The sequence below is a fragment of the Balearica regulorum genome, chromosome Z, assembly GCF_011004875.1.
Source record: "Balearica regulorum gibbericeps isolate bBalReg1 chromosome Z, bBalReg1.pri, whole genome shotgun sequence".
Classification (NCBI taxonomy): Eukaryota; Metazoa; Chordata; class Aves; order Gruiformes; family Gruidae; genus Balearica; species Balearica regulorum.
The window spans coordinates 32,643,697-32,659,277 of NC_046220.1; the positions used below are offsets into that span (position 1 = coordinate 32,643,697).

Below are 15,581 nucleotides of genomic sequence, written 5' to 3' on the forward strand. Positions count from 1 at the left end.
ACAAATACCAACATCTGCCTTATGCACATCTGTTCAATGTTTTCTACCTTCAAGAATTCCACAGGATCCTTTATGTCCAGCGACTGTGCAGCAAGTTCCAGCAGCTCTTCAGAACTCTCTAAGGCATTACTACATTGGCTAAGCTGATCCTGAAGCAAAAACAGAAAGTAAGAATAATTTGATGCATTCACATTTAAAAAGTGGCTTATAAACTACCAGTACTAGAACTACATGGCTTTGCTAAGCATTTGTAACAACTTATTACCTTATCTAATCAAGGCTATTACCTCTGACACATCACATTAACTAGAATTTCACTGTGCTTGACAAGTACACAGTGATACATGGCACATCCTACAAATCCAAAGGGGAAAAAGCTGGATAGGTGGTGCAGTCTGATTTTAAAAGCCAGATTTCATTTTAAGGCCCGTTTCTCCCAACATCAGGATTTCAGAAGCAAAGAAATGCTTACATCTGTGTGCACTGTAATTTCTATTTACAGAACTACACTTCACCAATGAACTGATACTGGTTAATGTAGCAGTGGCCTTGAAGAAGGCAATGATTTTATCCCCAACCAGCTCTAGACTTGCCACAAGACAATCCTGAAAATCAGTATTGCTGTATAACAAATGGGGATAGCAGAGGAAAGGGAACAGAGGAAGAAGGGCAGAAGAGAAATTTCTTTCAGGATTATCTGAAACTCTATCATTAGTAAGCTACCATTCCCAGTATAAGTCCACAGAGAACTTCCAGTATTACATACTATGGGTATAGCACTAAAAAGGTTAGTGTTGAATACACTGAAGGATAGTAAACATACCGTAGGTTAAACAAGATGCACATTTTAAGCCTGCCAGCAGCTTTTGAATCACCTTTCAACCTAGTGCTGGTTTTCTACTCATGTGACACTTACTATAATATCTCAGAACAAGTCAACAGCAAGTAATTATTTTTCTTTAAGCACTTCAGGAAGGACAGCTTGCTCTAAAGTAGTCACTGTCTCAAAAGCAACCAACAGTTCCATCAACTTCTAGAACAGACCAGTCTCAAGCACTTTAGAAGTATAACTAGCTTGGCAAGTGTAGCAAGTTGACCTGGGCTTGCTGACCCTCGGATTTACTGTTCAAGGATAGAATAGCAGCAAGGAAACAGTCCAACAGCTAGAAGTTTGTACACAGTTTCCAGATAACTTCTGAAGCATGCCATTAACACAAGCTGTCATTCATCTATTACAGCTGCTCTTCTATTTGGACAATATCCAATGCTGATAAACTCAGACCATGATACCGCCGAAATTTCCCAGGCAAACACCTCAAAAGAGAGAAGCAAATGCCAGAGGCATTTTCAAACAGCTTCGCAGAAATGACATGGTAACTGGATGCTTCCATTAGCATCTTACCGAAATACATCCACATTTGGGAGTTAAAAATACTTCAGTGCGATTAAAATACACTGCCCCAAAATGAAGCAATATATTTTCAAAGCAAGGGTTTAAGGAGAATTTCTAATTTTCAGCCTTAACTTCCAAAGAAATTATTTGAGAGACTTCAGTAAATATTAAATCCTCACTTTTTTCCACTATTATATAGCCCCAGTATTTTAAGTTACAGCTTATCCACAAGAAGAGGATCTAGTCAACTACAGAAGACCAACTAAAGCACAAGTTCTTTAAGAGGACAATAAATTAAGCAAGTCCACTCCTTTAACCGGGATGCTTAGACCTCACTGCAGTTCCTTGGTTCCTTCATACAACATTAATTTTCAGTTCCAGTCAAAGATAATGGCTTGGATTAATACATTCAATGCAATAGTTTTCATCTGTTAATTTGGTTTGGTAGATTGACTGTTGGGTCAGTGCCTCAGTTACAAAGGAAAGTTCGTCTGTCATCAAGTAAAGAGAATGTCCTTGGACCTGTAGTTAGACAACAGCCTCAGCTGAAAGACAAGTAGGGCACTTAACAACTGTGTCACTGATCTGTAACATTCCACTTGTCTTCATCCCCTTCTAAGTAGCAGCTCAGCTGTTCAACACAGATACTGGCCAGCAATTCTTGATACAATTGTACCACACTGACAAGCTTTCAGAAGAACTTGGTTCAACCACACCTGAGCTTGACCAAATTAGATTAACTGTAAGAAAACTAACAGATATTAACAGAAAATTTCAATGCTCAAGTCAAACTGCCAGATGAGTAACTATCAAAACAGTTTTCAGTTCCAGAATAATTTCTTACAAGATTAACTTTAGTTTTTCTTCACTAGAAGGTAGGATAAATCATACATGCCACAGTTGAATTTATTCCTGTGAGCTGATAATTCAGAAGCATTTCTTTAAGCATTTAAGTCCTAAATGTCCCTGGATGTGAGTACACCTCTATCTGTTGAGATGTTTCAGAAGGACTTAGATGCATAGAGAGAAAGATTAAATTGGAAGTGGAAAAGTCCACTTAAGTTTAACTTAAATTGTGCACTCAGTTCTGAAATGCTTTACACCAAGTCTTTAAGTATGAGCATAAAAGAGACAAACATAAGAAAGCCTGCGAAATTTGTTTCAAGGAACCACTCCTAGAACTTCTTGAAACAGACTAGACACAAGAAGGTTAAGTTTTCAGGAACAAACATCTTCCTTACTGCTTTGCATAAGCAAAAAGAAATAGAATAATGCTGCAACTAGGATCATTTAAAGAAAAAAGCTGGGAAAACAGCTATGCTTAAAGGATTTAGCTGTGCTTTGGCCCCATGCAACTAGACCTTCTGAAAGCTAGAGCCAATTTGCTGCATGCCACTGGAAAAACATAGACTTTGTTTCAGAAAGTTACATTTTTGTTTCTGTTTCTCTGAAACACATTGGATGCTCCTGTGTGAAACCATACAACTACAAGCTGGTGAAGTTCACATAGCAGGTTTAATAGCAGGCACCAGTGTAACCTGTTGCCAGGCTTTCCCAAGTGTCTTCCAGTCTGCATACACAGTTTGCTTGAAGTTAACAAGTGGAGGACAGCCAATTCTGCCAACAGGAGACCAGCCTTTGTGCTTAGGATACCTGGTGTGATTCTCAACTCTTAAGTTCAAGCCTGAGCAAATCACTTAGGCATGTCTACAGGTTCAGAGGCTCATATTCCAAACTGGAGAAAGAAACCAATTTCAGTCCAGAAGCTGTCTGTTACTTTGAAGTTAGTAAATATATCTAAGTCCTGCTCCTACGCAGTCACTCTCCACCTGTAAGCTCTAAAGGTAACACCACTTCCTTTCTATGTAAGAATGTAGAAACATAAATATGCGAAAGAACATGAAGTACCCTAGAAGAAGGGACCAGAGAAGTACTTATATCAAAGAAAACATTTACCTTACACTTACTGCATTTCTTACAATACCAAAATTTCACTTTCAGTTGAGATTTAAAATAGCTGTTTAAAACTGCTTCTACTCAGCTGCAAAAGTTTAGACTTAGTTGTATAGTTACCTGCAGAGCTTGAATTTTACGAGCCTCTTCTTGCTGAATAGTGTTGGCCATACTTCCCTTCATTTCATCCAGTATAGAATATAGACCATCAAATTCTTCATCCAACTCACTGATTGCATTAGAAGAGTTTACCTGAGAAGAGAATTGAAACTGCTGCAATCTGTATTGGAAACAATGCAGACTAGTCTTTTAGACTGAAAGTCATATTGTTTACCCAAACATGCTTTGCCATGACCACTAGATACCTTGTCACTGCTCTTCACCTTATCAAAAGGGAAAAAAATTAGAAAAGATGGACACCTCCTAAGCAGACTGTACAACAGGACACTGAAGACTGAAATCCATGAAAATTTTGTTTATTCAAGCTTGCACAGAACCAACATACTTGGAAACTTTGTTCCATGCCAGAAGGCCTTGATTTCCCTCTCACAATTATATATGGATTGCTAGATGTTTGTAAGGAGGCAGCTATCCAGTTGCATATAAAATGGTTTCGTTTGATACTAAAAACTGCACTCGAAGTCATCTTAAAGATCTGCTGGATGATTTTCATTTCTGCAGTTGGCTCAGCTTTAACACAAAACAAACAATGTACAGCTTATTGACAGGCTAAAGGAACCTAAACCTCATCTTAATGTAGATGCTCTAAAAACTAGGTCTAACTTAAGCCCAACAGTTTGCGACTACTGAAAAGAACAAAGAATCTTCTCTCGAGTATCAGAATGGTCTCATTTTTCAGTCTGCCAAGCAGACAAGTCTAAAAGAGATAGAATACTTCCAACTAACAGGAGTTACCATCAAAATCCAGATTCTATCTTTCACCCAAATCGAATCCTAAAATAGCTTTTTACATGAAAAGCAAAACCACCATGCCTTTCAACTAGAGACAGACTTAAATACTATATTTTCTATTTGGTTCCAACATGAAGATATTTTTTAAACTTGATTCTTTTAGCTCTTCCCTTACACACTACCCAAACAGTTTGAGACTGACAAAACTAGAAAGTTGCTCCCCTCTCAGCTACAACCTTTGAGCCTTTAACATATATACCTGAACATTCTTTATTGTATGGTTCAGCATATCAATGAAGTTGTGAATTTCATCATTTTTGATTGCTAGAGTAGAGACAATCCTTTGCAGAGTCTCCTAGAATTAGAAAAACAGATGAGAGAAGTTGTAAAATAACCTTGTACTTTTTTTTTAAAAAATCACCATTTCAACATATATGGAAATTCATCATACACATTCCAATTGTGGTGAATTCAACTCTTATTCTGATCGGATCAGGAAACGCATTTTGTTAGAAAAGAGTATCAAAGGTCTAAGAAGCATTCCAGGAAACTAAAGATCTCCAGTTGTTAGTTTAAGAGAAATCAAGAATCTGTTTTATGATACAGCACTGTTTCACATGTTTTGCTACCCATGTTACTGCAACTGCCAAGTCATCTAAACCAGACTACCTACTGGCACCACACACTGCCATAGCCAGCTTCTCCAGATGAGAAAGCTAGCTTGTGCAATCAAATAGAGAACCAATAAAAAAACTTCACTGGTAACAGTTAACCCAGAAGAAAAATCAGCATTGTCAAAAGAAGCTATGTTAAATAACTAAGCTGCCAGTTTATTCTATTTACAGAATAAATCTGTAACAGTGATTTGTGAACTTACTCTACAAGTGGTAAAATATTTTGGCAAATAACTTATATATTCAAATTAAAAGTGACCTCAGAGAGGAAAGCTTGCTGATAGCTGAGAAAGAGAATCAAGGTTATTTCTGTGGTATACAGAAATAACTACTCCAGCTATTAAAAGCAGTAGATTCAGCTTACAAAACACATACTAAGCAGGCAAAACTGTTTGGCACAAAACGGATTTTTAAATTAAAGACTACCAAGTCTAGTTTTGTTGTGTAGTCAGTCACATACTCTAAGAATTTGACAAGAGCAAAGCTTGGTACTTAAAATTAAGCCAAGCTGAATAATTAAAGCCCAGAACATATCAGCATATGTAAGTAGAAATAAAGGACAATGTGAGGAGATAACTAAGAATTTTCTGTTATTTAAGTCAGGCTGGTTGATAATAATTTCTAGATACAAATCTGACTAAAATGCTAGATTTGGCTCTTTAATAACATGTAAAACCTGTATCAATTATAATTAAGACATTATTAAGCAGTTAGACTCAAGAGTTTCATGTTGCTCAGCTTAACATTGTTACTTGACAACATTTAGGAAATGGAGGTATTAGGAGCTAATAAGCACACCTTAAGAACAGCCACACCACTGAAAAGATGTTGCAGAGGTCCCTCGCATAAGCAATTTCTTAATAACCACTTGCATAACATTTGTTTGCTAAAAAGCAAAAAAAAAAATTTTATCCTTTTACATCATCTACAGTGAACCTTGACATTATATCCTTTAAAAGGAAACTGTTCACTAGTCCTAAGCCATGCTTGTACCTGTTTCTTCTGACCCCTTCCTCAGCAGTTTGCAACAAATCTGAAGTGATATATTTATTAGCACTCCAGCCCACTGCCTGTTTGCATAGCGTCATGCTCACAAAGTTAAACCACTAGCACAGGAAAGTGAAATTTTACTGCTTTTACCATGGGCATTGTGATGCTGTTACGTAAAGATGTAATGGACTGGCTAGCAATGACTGAAATTATTACTCTGAGGAAGAGAAACAAAACCAGATTGGCTTCTTTCAGAAACAAAGAGTATAGCAAGTCTCGATCCCTTCATTACAGAATCTTTTCATTGTCTGGTTAAAACGAAACATGTTTAAAGACAATTTTGTACAGATTAGAATGGCAGATGAAACACCATTGTCCAACCAGCTGCTTCTGCATTCCCTACTGACCAGAGGCAATAGTTTTTGCGTGTCAGACAGCCTGCAGTTAAGCCTTAGATCCTATAAACCTGTCAATTTGGATGAACAAGAAAACTCCCAATCCTCTTTCAGCTAGGATTTTAGGGCTTACTTGGTAGCACCACATGGAAAAAAAAACAACCCTAAGTCTTCATGTGCATAGTACTAAACAATGTTTTGAGGGTTTATAGCAACATACAATTAAAGGAAGAGATCTAAATGTGAGGAACGCTTAAGAAAGCCTTTACACAGCCAAATACCTGGCAGCAACTGGAAGACAGCTGTCAAACAAGGTTTTCCGCTACATCTAAAGTTAAAGTCAACTGACTAAACAGGGATCAGTACAAGTCTTTTTAAGTAAGCTATCAATTTCTCCAAACAGAAATTCCATCAGGTATGATCAAACTCAAACAAGTTTAGACATCATCTTCAACACAGACGCAAGAGGCCTAAAAATATCCACCAGCAGTAGACAGAGTTTTTCTTAAACATCAATGCACAAGCCACCAGAACAGAAAGTCAGCTTTTAGGAATCAGTAACATACAATATTTTCTAACATCATTTTCTAATCGCTAATATGTAATAAATTGTATGTTTGGAAGAAAATCTAAGACACATGCCAAATTCAAAACAGTGCACTGTTGCCATTTCTTCCTTTTATGGGAATTTTGGAAAAGTCACTACAATTACATGCAACAAAAAGGGAGCTAGAAAAATTACCAATGTAAGCAGCAGCTGAGGCTTACATTCTAAGTTACTTCATAAAAGAATTATAACACCACCGAGCTCAGTAAAGCTTCTAGGTATTTCTACACTGAAGGAACTCTATCGCCAATTGATGGATGTAGTATTTTGTAGAATCCTATTACAAATAATTTTCTTTTAGTTTTCTCTCTGGCTAGCATGTGTTAAGTGAGGTCAGTTTCAAATTCATTTTCAAAACATTATGGCATGTCTATTACAGAAGTAACTTGCTGTTATCATTGAGCTTCATACTGCTCTTAACTTTTATATCGCACTCTTATTTTCTGAATTTAATATGCTCTTTGCAGAAAAAAAGGCATTTGTAAAGCAATAGTGTGGATGTGCAAGGGACGAAGAACACAAAAGGATATGAAGAAGGATAGGAAGCCCTTCAACATGTGGTGGCTTGTAGTCTTGCCAGGAGCATAAGAGTAAACAATATACCCATCTTTGAATAGCTAGCAATTAACATCACATAGCACCTGTTGAAGCAGATTGGCACCTCATGAAAGTTAAAGAGTAAACCTTGATAAATTAAACAATTACACCAGTGCTGTTTAAGAACCAAGTAAATCAATTTGCTCAAGATCACACTGAAGTCTTACGACGTGACTGGATGCAGAACAGTGTTTCCAAAGCAGCCTTAGGCCTAGGACAAAATCTTGTGTCATACTAACCTTCAAGTGCAGACCGAATTTCAAACAAGTGGACATACTTACTTAGCCTCCATTAATTTAATCTTCTGCACTTGTCCACACATTGAAGTTGCCAGAGTTTGAAGGAGTACTTAATACAGGTGACAATAGCAAATTAACAGACAAAGTATTGTAAATTATGAGATCAACTGCAAGTTTACTACTGTATTTACTCCTTCTCAGAGAGCCTAATCTCACTTAAAGCAGGCAAAGGCAGACAGACTCAAACTCACATAGTATCTACCAGAAGCACAATGTTTGGCATTGCATATCTCACCTTCCAAAGCATAGATGAGTAGAAAGCGGCAGCACACAAACATTTAATGAAAATATCAAACCTTTGTGATCCATAAGTTTCAAGCCTTTAGCAGTACTATTTATCCAGACCCTACTCACAAACTAGTTTCCAAGCTCAGGAAAGCAGAGTCTTCACAGAGACAGTAACAGAAGCCCTTTTGGACCACTAGGCTGAAAGCCAAAAGGCTGAGTCAGACCTTTTTTGCAGAGGGTATCATTTTTAGAAAGCCCAGCCCTGAGCCAGGCACATCTCTGCTCATCAGTGATTTCCCTGAGGAGGCAAACAGCAAGAAAAGGAAGGAGGGAATTATAGGGCAGCAGCCATTGGGGAAAAAAAACCTACAAAACTCTTTCTATTAATTAGTTCCCAGGATTACATCAATGGGAAACAGAAGGGCCTATGTACGCACCATAATTACTTATGACAGGAATACACAATATGACAGAGCTCTACACCAGAGCCGTATTTCATAAAGAAATATCAACGGCAGCGGTAAGGCCAGCACCCGAAGCAAACAGACACGGAGGAGCCCCTCCCGCTGGGCGCCCCCCCACTCCGCTACCGTGCCTGTCCGCAGGAGGAGGTTTCCCCTAAACTCCCACAGCAACCCAGCGGAGCAAGCGCCTTTCCCGCGCTGCCGTCCTCCCACAACGCAGCGAGTAACGTTTAACTTCCTCAGCCACCGCCCCTCTCCTCAAGCAGCCAGACCGAGCACCGGGGCAACGCCGACACCCCAGGGAAGCGCCCCGCCTGCCTCCTCGGCGGTTCCCAACAGCAGCCGCCCAGGCGCTCGCCGCAGCCCACGCACCGAATCCCGGCGGGACAGCTGGCTGAAGGCGAGCAGGCCCGCCTTCTCCCGCGGCCCACCCGGCCCGGCACGGCAGCCTGCCACGACCCACGAGGAAGCAGGCTCCCGCCACCAGCACTCACTCTCTGCTCGTCCATGATGAGGGAAAGGGCGAAGCCGGGACCGGCGCCAGCGCCGAGCTGCGGGAAGAACCGTTACTGCCGCCTCCGCCCTCCGGAGAGACCGCCCCCCCCCGCCCACGCCTTCGCGCACCAGCGCATGCGCGCCGGGACGTAGCCAGGCCGCATGCGCACTGCGCTGTGCTCCGCTCCCTTTTCCCGTCCTCGCTCGGCACACGCCACCGGCGTGTGCACCTCACCTCCCTTCCCGGGGAGGGGCCTCTGGGCATGCGCAGTCGGAGCTGAGGGGAGTAGCGCGCGAGTGGGCTGCGCGGCGCTGAGTGCTGCGGTTTCGAGGGGGGGAGTGGGGGGGCTGGCGGGTGTCTGTGGCGGTCCCTTCGTCCGTGGGCCGGGACGCGGGGGCTGGAGCGCAAGACGCCGGTGTGTCGGGTGTGCCACCACACCCCGAGGCCAATGCCGAACTCCGGGGTGCAGGCACCCCGAAATCCTTGGTGACCTCCCGGGGAGCTGGGGGCCCCGGGCCCAGAGCAGTCTCGCTGTGTCTTGCAGGGAAGTGCCCCCGGCACGGCGATGCCGAGCAGCCGGGAGCCTGGGCCCTTACCCTGAGCGTTAGGTATGTTTGCAACAATTGCAATAAGGTATGTTACGTTATCGTGCTATATTACATATATATATTTGGTTAGACATCCTGTAAGGCAGCTTTGCTGTATCTCAAAGCTCACTAATCCAATTTTAAAGATGAAAAAGTTTCACTGCAGTGTTGGAAAGAAATACTAATTTCATAATGATGATGTTTTACTGAGGTACAGCCATAAAACAACCACAGGGCAGAAATGAAGCTTAATGGTTTTATAGCAGCTTTGAGCACTGTGCTGATATTAAAAAGCAACACTTCACGCCGGATGCACAGCAATGGGAGCCCACTTCTAGTGTGGAAATTTATCACAGCAGGGAGATTTTCCCGCCTACCAGTGAAGGTATCTCTTTAAAGGCATTTATGCTTCTGTGAGCCCTGTCTTGCCATGGTTTTAACTTCTCCATCAGCAGCGCTGTACAAACACAGGGCAAGAGGAAATGCAGAAGCAGCAAGGTGGTGTGACCTGCCAAGTGCCATAGCTCCAGTCTTCCCAGCTCCATCCAGAGGTCTCCTGAGGCTGTGTTACCTGGCACAGCCTGGGTGTTGGCTGTGGTTTGAACATTTACTGTGTCTTCCAGGTACTTGATACCTTCCTCATTGCAATTAACACCCACAGCCTGTGCTAGTATTTTCCATTTGAGACCTTCATTTGAAAGAAGAGGAAGAAAAAACATGTCTGGTTATGCCACACCTCAGGGTGACAAGAGGCAAGGAGTCTTACACTCACAAGAAAAACACTGACTGCTGGGACCACGACATACCCACCGCCTACCCATGGCAGAGGGTCTGGCTCTGATATGCACACCTGCTGATTTTGCTGGTCCTGAATAGAAAACCCCAACAGCCTTTGGTTTGAGGAGTTCCCATAAATCTCTTGGAATGTTTTCAGACCGTTTGCAGCACAGGGCATGGCTACCGCCACAGAAGTCGGCAGCCTGCAGCTGCTGGGGGACATTGCTGGTGGTGGTAAATGGGAAAGCTGTGGGACTGAATGATAACTGGGACTGCTCCATTGCAACCCATCTGGCCATCCTCCCTTTGTACACATCCTGTATGTTTCATGCCAGATCGACAGCAAGGAGTTTCAAAGTTGGGGAGTGGTTTCATCTTCTCAGTGATTACATCCTTTCAGAATAGGACTTACCTATCATATTTTCTCAAGGGTAAAAAACATGCTAATGCTTTTCAAGAAGACAGATACGGCTCTTAAAATGAACTTGGTGCCTACATTTCTAAACACAACTTTTTAGGGAGACTGCAGACTTACCATGATCATAATTCCATGAATCAAAGCTCAGAGGCATCAATGCTGTTTTCCCCAAACAGTTTAGCAAGAAATACTAAAATTCAAAAGGATTTTTAGTGTCTTGGCCTGGGAGAGCATTTGGCCTCTGAGTCAGAAGTAGTGCCTGTGATCATACACCCGGGGTGCCAGTAATGCCAGCTTTAGGAAGGGGCACATTTGGCTCTGAAACCCTTTGCAGTGTGTTGGGGTGGGTGGTTGTGAGAAACTGGACTGTAAGAACTTTTGTTTCAAAGGTCGTTTTGCTCAAGTGGGAAACCCTTCCAGCTGCTGAGTGTGATAAGGACAATAAGGACAATTGCCGGATCATAAGGACGATTGCCGGGTCCTCGAGACTTTGAACCTGCGAAAAACGCCTTGCTGGAGTCAGGTAACAGTCACCTGAAGAATGGGGCTGGAACTGTGTGTACGCATGTGCAGGAATGTGGAAGCCGTGTTGTACGTGCCATCGTGAAGACTGCCACCAGTATAAAAGGGGACTGCCAAGATGAGGGAGGTGCGCCTTCGACCACCACCGCAGAACAAGAGATTTGGACTCTCCCGAGACGGACTTCCGAGATGCTGTAGATCCACGCCACGCCTTTGTCCACGGGACGCTGTAGGCCCACGTCTTCATCCGCCGTCGCAGAACGAGAGATTTGGACTCTCCCAAGACACCGTGGATCCGTGGTGGTGACTATTCTTGCGCCTATCCCGGAGTCTTGCTTGGTTTTCTGCCTTTCTTTTCTGCCCTGTCCTATTGCTCTTATCAGTTATCTTTACCTTTTATTTTTTAGTCTTTTCATAATAAAAACTGTTTCTGGTATATGGCATTTAACCTCGTTTGTGTCTTAATTTCGCTCTTGGGATCGTATCAAAACCTCTGCAATATTGGATTGGGACAGTGGTTAAATTGATTTCTGAAGTCATGGGCCCACTTCTTAATTCCAGGTCTGGATTATGTGGAAAGATTCAGCCACACATCTCCCTATATGTTTCCTCATTTCAAAACTGCAAATATAAAGGAAGAGTCCATGAGGAAATATTTCCATGGTTTTATGGGTTCCTTCAGCACTCTTGTGAACATAAATTGAGCAACAAAATATCTACTAAAGAAAATTTTCTCTGGAGTTGTTTGTGTTCTTTTTTTCCATGATCGGAGGTTTTCAAAAGAGGAAGGACTGGTGAGAAGAAATATTTCAGATTATTAAAATTGGCCCTAAAGGAACCTGTAATGCTTTATACACTGGGAAATTGGGGAACATGGAAGGAACGTGCAGATCCTTGGCAGCCCTTGGGAACCTGAGTCCTGGACAAGAACCCCGTTAGGTAGGGTGCCTTACAAGCAGATGGTCGCTAAGCTAACATGAGCAGAAACACTGCTGGCAGGGTGCTAGAGGGGATACAGAGTATCTTCTACATTAAGGCTTTTAGCCTATTCTAGGCCAAAAAGAGATGTAACAGGAAGAAGACTTAAAGGAAACAATGGCAAGAAGTTGGAGGAGGAAGAAATACTTCCTAAACAACAATGGACCAGCTTGTGTAATCACAGAATAATACAAGTAGCAGTTGGATTTAATCTATCTCCACACAGGATGGTAAATTAGACACACCCATTTATCAAATTTCTCTTTAAAACAGAGGTTACAAAGGACTTCGCCCCAGAGCAACTTTCTTCTGGCACCAAATGTACTGCTTCCTTACAGTTTAACACCTGAAGCATAAAGCAAGATTTAGCCACCTGGTTCCTGGCCACCTCCTAGGAGCACTTACTGTCTTGAAACTCATGAGAATTACAATATTAATATTCTTTTCTTCCAGCTCCAAGTATAAGAGTATACCATTCTTATATTTTCTTCAAACAATAGTTGGACTGCAGTACTTACATTTATTTGCAGTGCCAGATACATCTATGTAGCGTGTGAGGAGGCGGCAGCAGGTTTTTATATTTCTGTGTGGAAGAAAGCTTGGAAGTAGTTAAAACTAAAACTCTGAGAAAGCTAGCAAAATAACAAGGTAGGAAGATGGCCATGGATGGCCTTTGTAACACAGTATACTTGCTTTGTGCTGGCTTTGAGAAGGGCTGGACCCCGTGACAACTACTACAGACATCTGAGTTGCTTATGTGCCACTCAGTGTGGCTCTGGCATCAACTAACCCCTCTCCTTGTGGAGCTCAAAGTCACCATGACCTGTTATTTTGAAAAGGCCTTTTCTCATTGTAAAAAACCAAGGCAGCTCACTCCCACCATTGACCTGGAGCTTTTTTGAGCAGAAGGTCAGAAACCACCAGCACAAGCAATCAGTCGAAGATTGGTGGAACAGCAGAGAAGCCTGGATGCCTCAGTGTATGGGACCTGGTCTGCCTGAACAATGTAAGAACAATAAAGAATTCCCTGGCTTTCCTCCCAGCAAGCTACCCGAAAATAGTGGGGCTGTAGCCAGGGCTTCCTGGGAGTCACCACGGATGGGCTAAGTGACAGCGCTGTTCCTTCAGTGCTTGGTTATTGCTTCATTACCTTGACGAACACCAAAGCCTCAGAAGTCAGTCCCTTGATGGCTCATTATATCAAATGTAATTACTGCAGTGTTTCTACTATGCCTCAAGAAAATAAGGTTTGTTTCCTTCTCCCCACTAACAACTTCTGAGCTCTTTTTTTTTTTTTTTTTTTTTTTTTTTTTTACCAAAATATCAGCTGCATTTAAAGAGTTGAACTGAGAAATTTTGATTAAAATGCCCCCTGGTATTCCCAAACTAGTGGACGTGTGCCTGTCTCAGAGTGTGCCGCTTCATATCAAGACCAGAGGACAGTAGGCAGAGGAAAACAGGCTTTCCCACTGTTTGAATCAGTTAGTCATTGCACTGAAGGAAACACAGGTTTTATTTATGTGCATGCAGAGAAGGCTGTGACTATCAAATCTGCTTTATTGTTTCAGCAGGCTCTGCTACCATAGAATTAAAAAGTACACACAAACATTGCTTTGAGATAAGAACTGTGTGTTATATACGTATACTTAGTATAGTAGGGCTTTGATTTTTGATGAATTTTCTTAGTAGTCTTCCAATTAGAAAGGGAAGAGAGTAAAATGTGTTCTGAGACTTGAGCAACTGATTTTCCTCTCCTGGAATGCACATTAAAATTGCATTGCTGGTTTTATACACACTAAGGCACTAATTTAAAAAAAAAAAAAAAGTGGAATTAAAACCAAACCAACAAAAAAGAACTGAGACATGGATTGCTCTTCACTTAATGATACTTTCATGCCAGTGTAAATAAGGTGTCAAATGAGGTTTTGAAGCTTTTAAAATAGTATTTTCCTGATTTAAAGCACTGTAAAGGCAATGGTGACTCTGTCTTTAGTGGCACTGAATTGCGAGGAGGAAGGAAAGGAGTTTGATGTGATTGGTGTAAAAACCACCATCGCCACTTGGTACTCAATAAATCAGGATAGGCAGGATGAAATCTTTTTCACCCCAGCTCCAACTTGACATCATCACTGTTATAGAGAAGGCTGGAGCCTGAATCCATTAAGGACACATGCCGCACCAGGCAGCAGAGTGCCTGTGTTGGCTCGCTCCCCCTTGCTCCATGCAGCCTGGGGTTCAAGCCTTGGATATTTCTGAGGAGGAGGGAAAAGAAGGAAAAAAAAAAAAAAAAAAGAAGAAATGTGGCACAGAGCATCTCCTTGATCAGCCACAGCACTTGAATTTGGAGATTTTGCTGTTTGCCTGTGTAGAAACCTGACTTCTGTGAGCAGTTAGCTGGGAAGGCGATGGATGCACAACAGGCTCCCCAGCAGGCAGGAGGGCATATTGCCTGCCCTTGAACCACAACCTCTTCCAGAAGACCTAAACATGCTGCCCCATGCAGATTAATTTTGTGGGTTTGGTGAAAGGGCCTGCACACGCTTGTCGTGGTTTAGCCCCAGCTGGCAGCTGAGCACCACGCAGCTGCTCACTCACTGCTCCCCCCCCCCCCGCCCCCCCACCCCAGGATGGGGAGGAGAATGGGAAAGAAAAGGCAGAGCCCCCTGGGTTGGTATAAGGACAGTTTACTGGGCTAGCAAAGGGAGAGGGGGAAAAAAACCAAAACAAAATCAATACTTAACTGAATATACAAAACTGGTGATACACTATGCAGTTTCTCACCCAACAACTGTACAACTCAGACTCCATGCTCAGACCCATCCCAAAACCAGACCATCCCCAAGCTGCGCATCCTGGATTTGTGTTGCCCCTCCCCAACTAGCCCCCCTTTTATACTGAGCGTGACATCACATGGTATGGAATACCTGCTTTGACTAGTTTGGGTCACCTGTCCTGTCTGTGTCCCCTCCCAGCTTCTTGTGCATCCACAGCCATCCCACTGGCAGGGCAGTGCGAGAAGTAGAAAAGGCCTTGGCTCTGTGTAAGCACTGCTCAACAACAATAGGTCTATATAACAAAAACATCTCTATATTATCAACACTGTTTCCAGCACAAATCCAAAACATAGCTCCATACTAGCTGCTGTGAAGAAAACTAACCCTCAGCTGAAACTAGGACAACACTCCTGGCACTCCACATGTGCAAAGGTTATTATCTGCATGTGCCCCCAAACCTGCTTTAAAAAATTTCTGGACACGAGAGAATATCATACCTAAGCTAATCAGTTAGACA

At 42.3% G+C, this 15,581-nt stretch overlaps 1 protein-coding gene across 8 annotated transcripts in view; it reads right to left on the reverse strand.

Annotated features, from left to right (window-relative positions):
- Window positions 1–9,146, reverse strand: part of FSD1L (fibronectin type III and SPRY domain containing 1 like) — a 31,869-nt gene extending 22,723 nt beyond the window's left edge. For 4 of the 8 annotated variants that reach the window (XM_075739664.1, XM_075739663.1, XM_075739661.1 and 1 more), the window contains exons 1-4: window positions 9,007–9,140; window positions 4,518–4,613; window positions 3,467–3,598; window positions 9–149 (exon numbers count right to left, since the gene is read on the reverse strand). In XM_075739664.1, coding sequence (XP_075595779.1) covers window positions 9–149; window positions 3,467–3,598; window positions 4,518–4,613; window positions 9,007–9,021 — 384 coding nt within the window. In that variant the 5' untranslated portion in view covers window positions 9,022–9,140. Of the gene's footprint in view, window positions 1–8; window positions 150–3,466; window positions 3,599–4,517; window positions 4,614–9,006 lie in introns of all 8 variants that reach the window. The other 4 variants (XM_075739667.1, XM_075739665.1, XM_075739662.1 and 1 more) reach the window with 2 other exon arrangements.
- Between the last annotated feature and the right edge of the window lie 6,435 nt (window positions 9,147–15,581).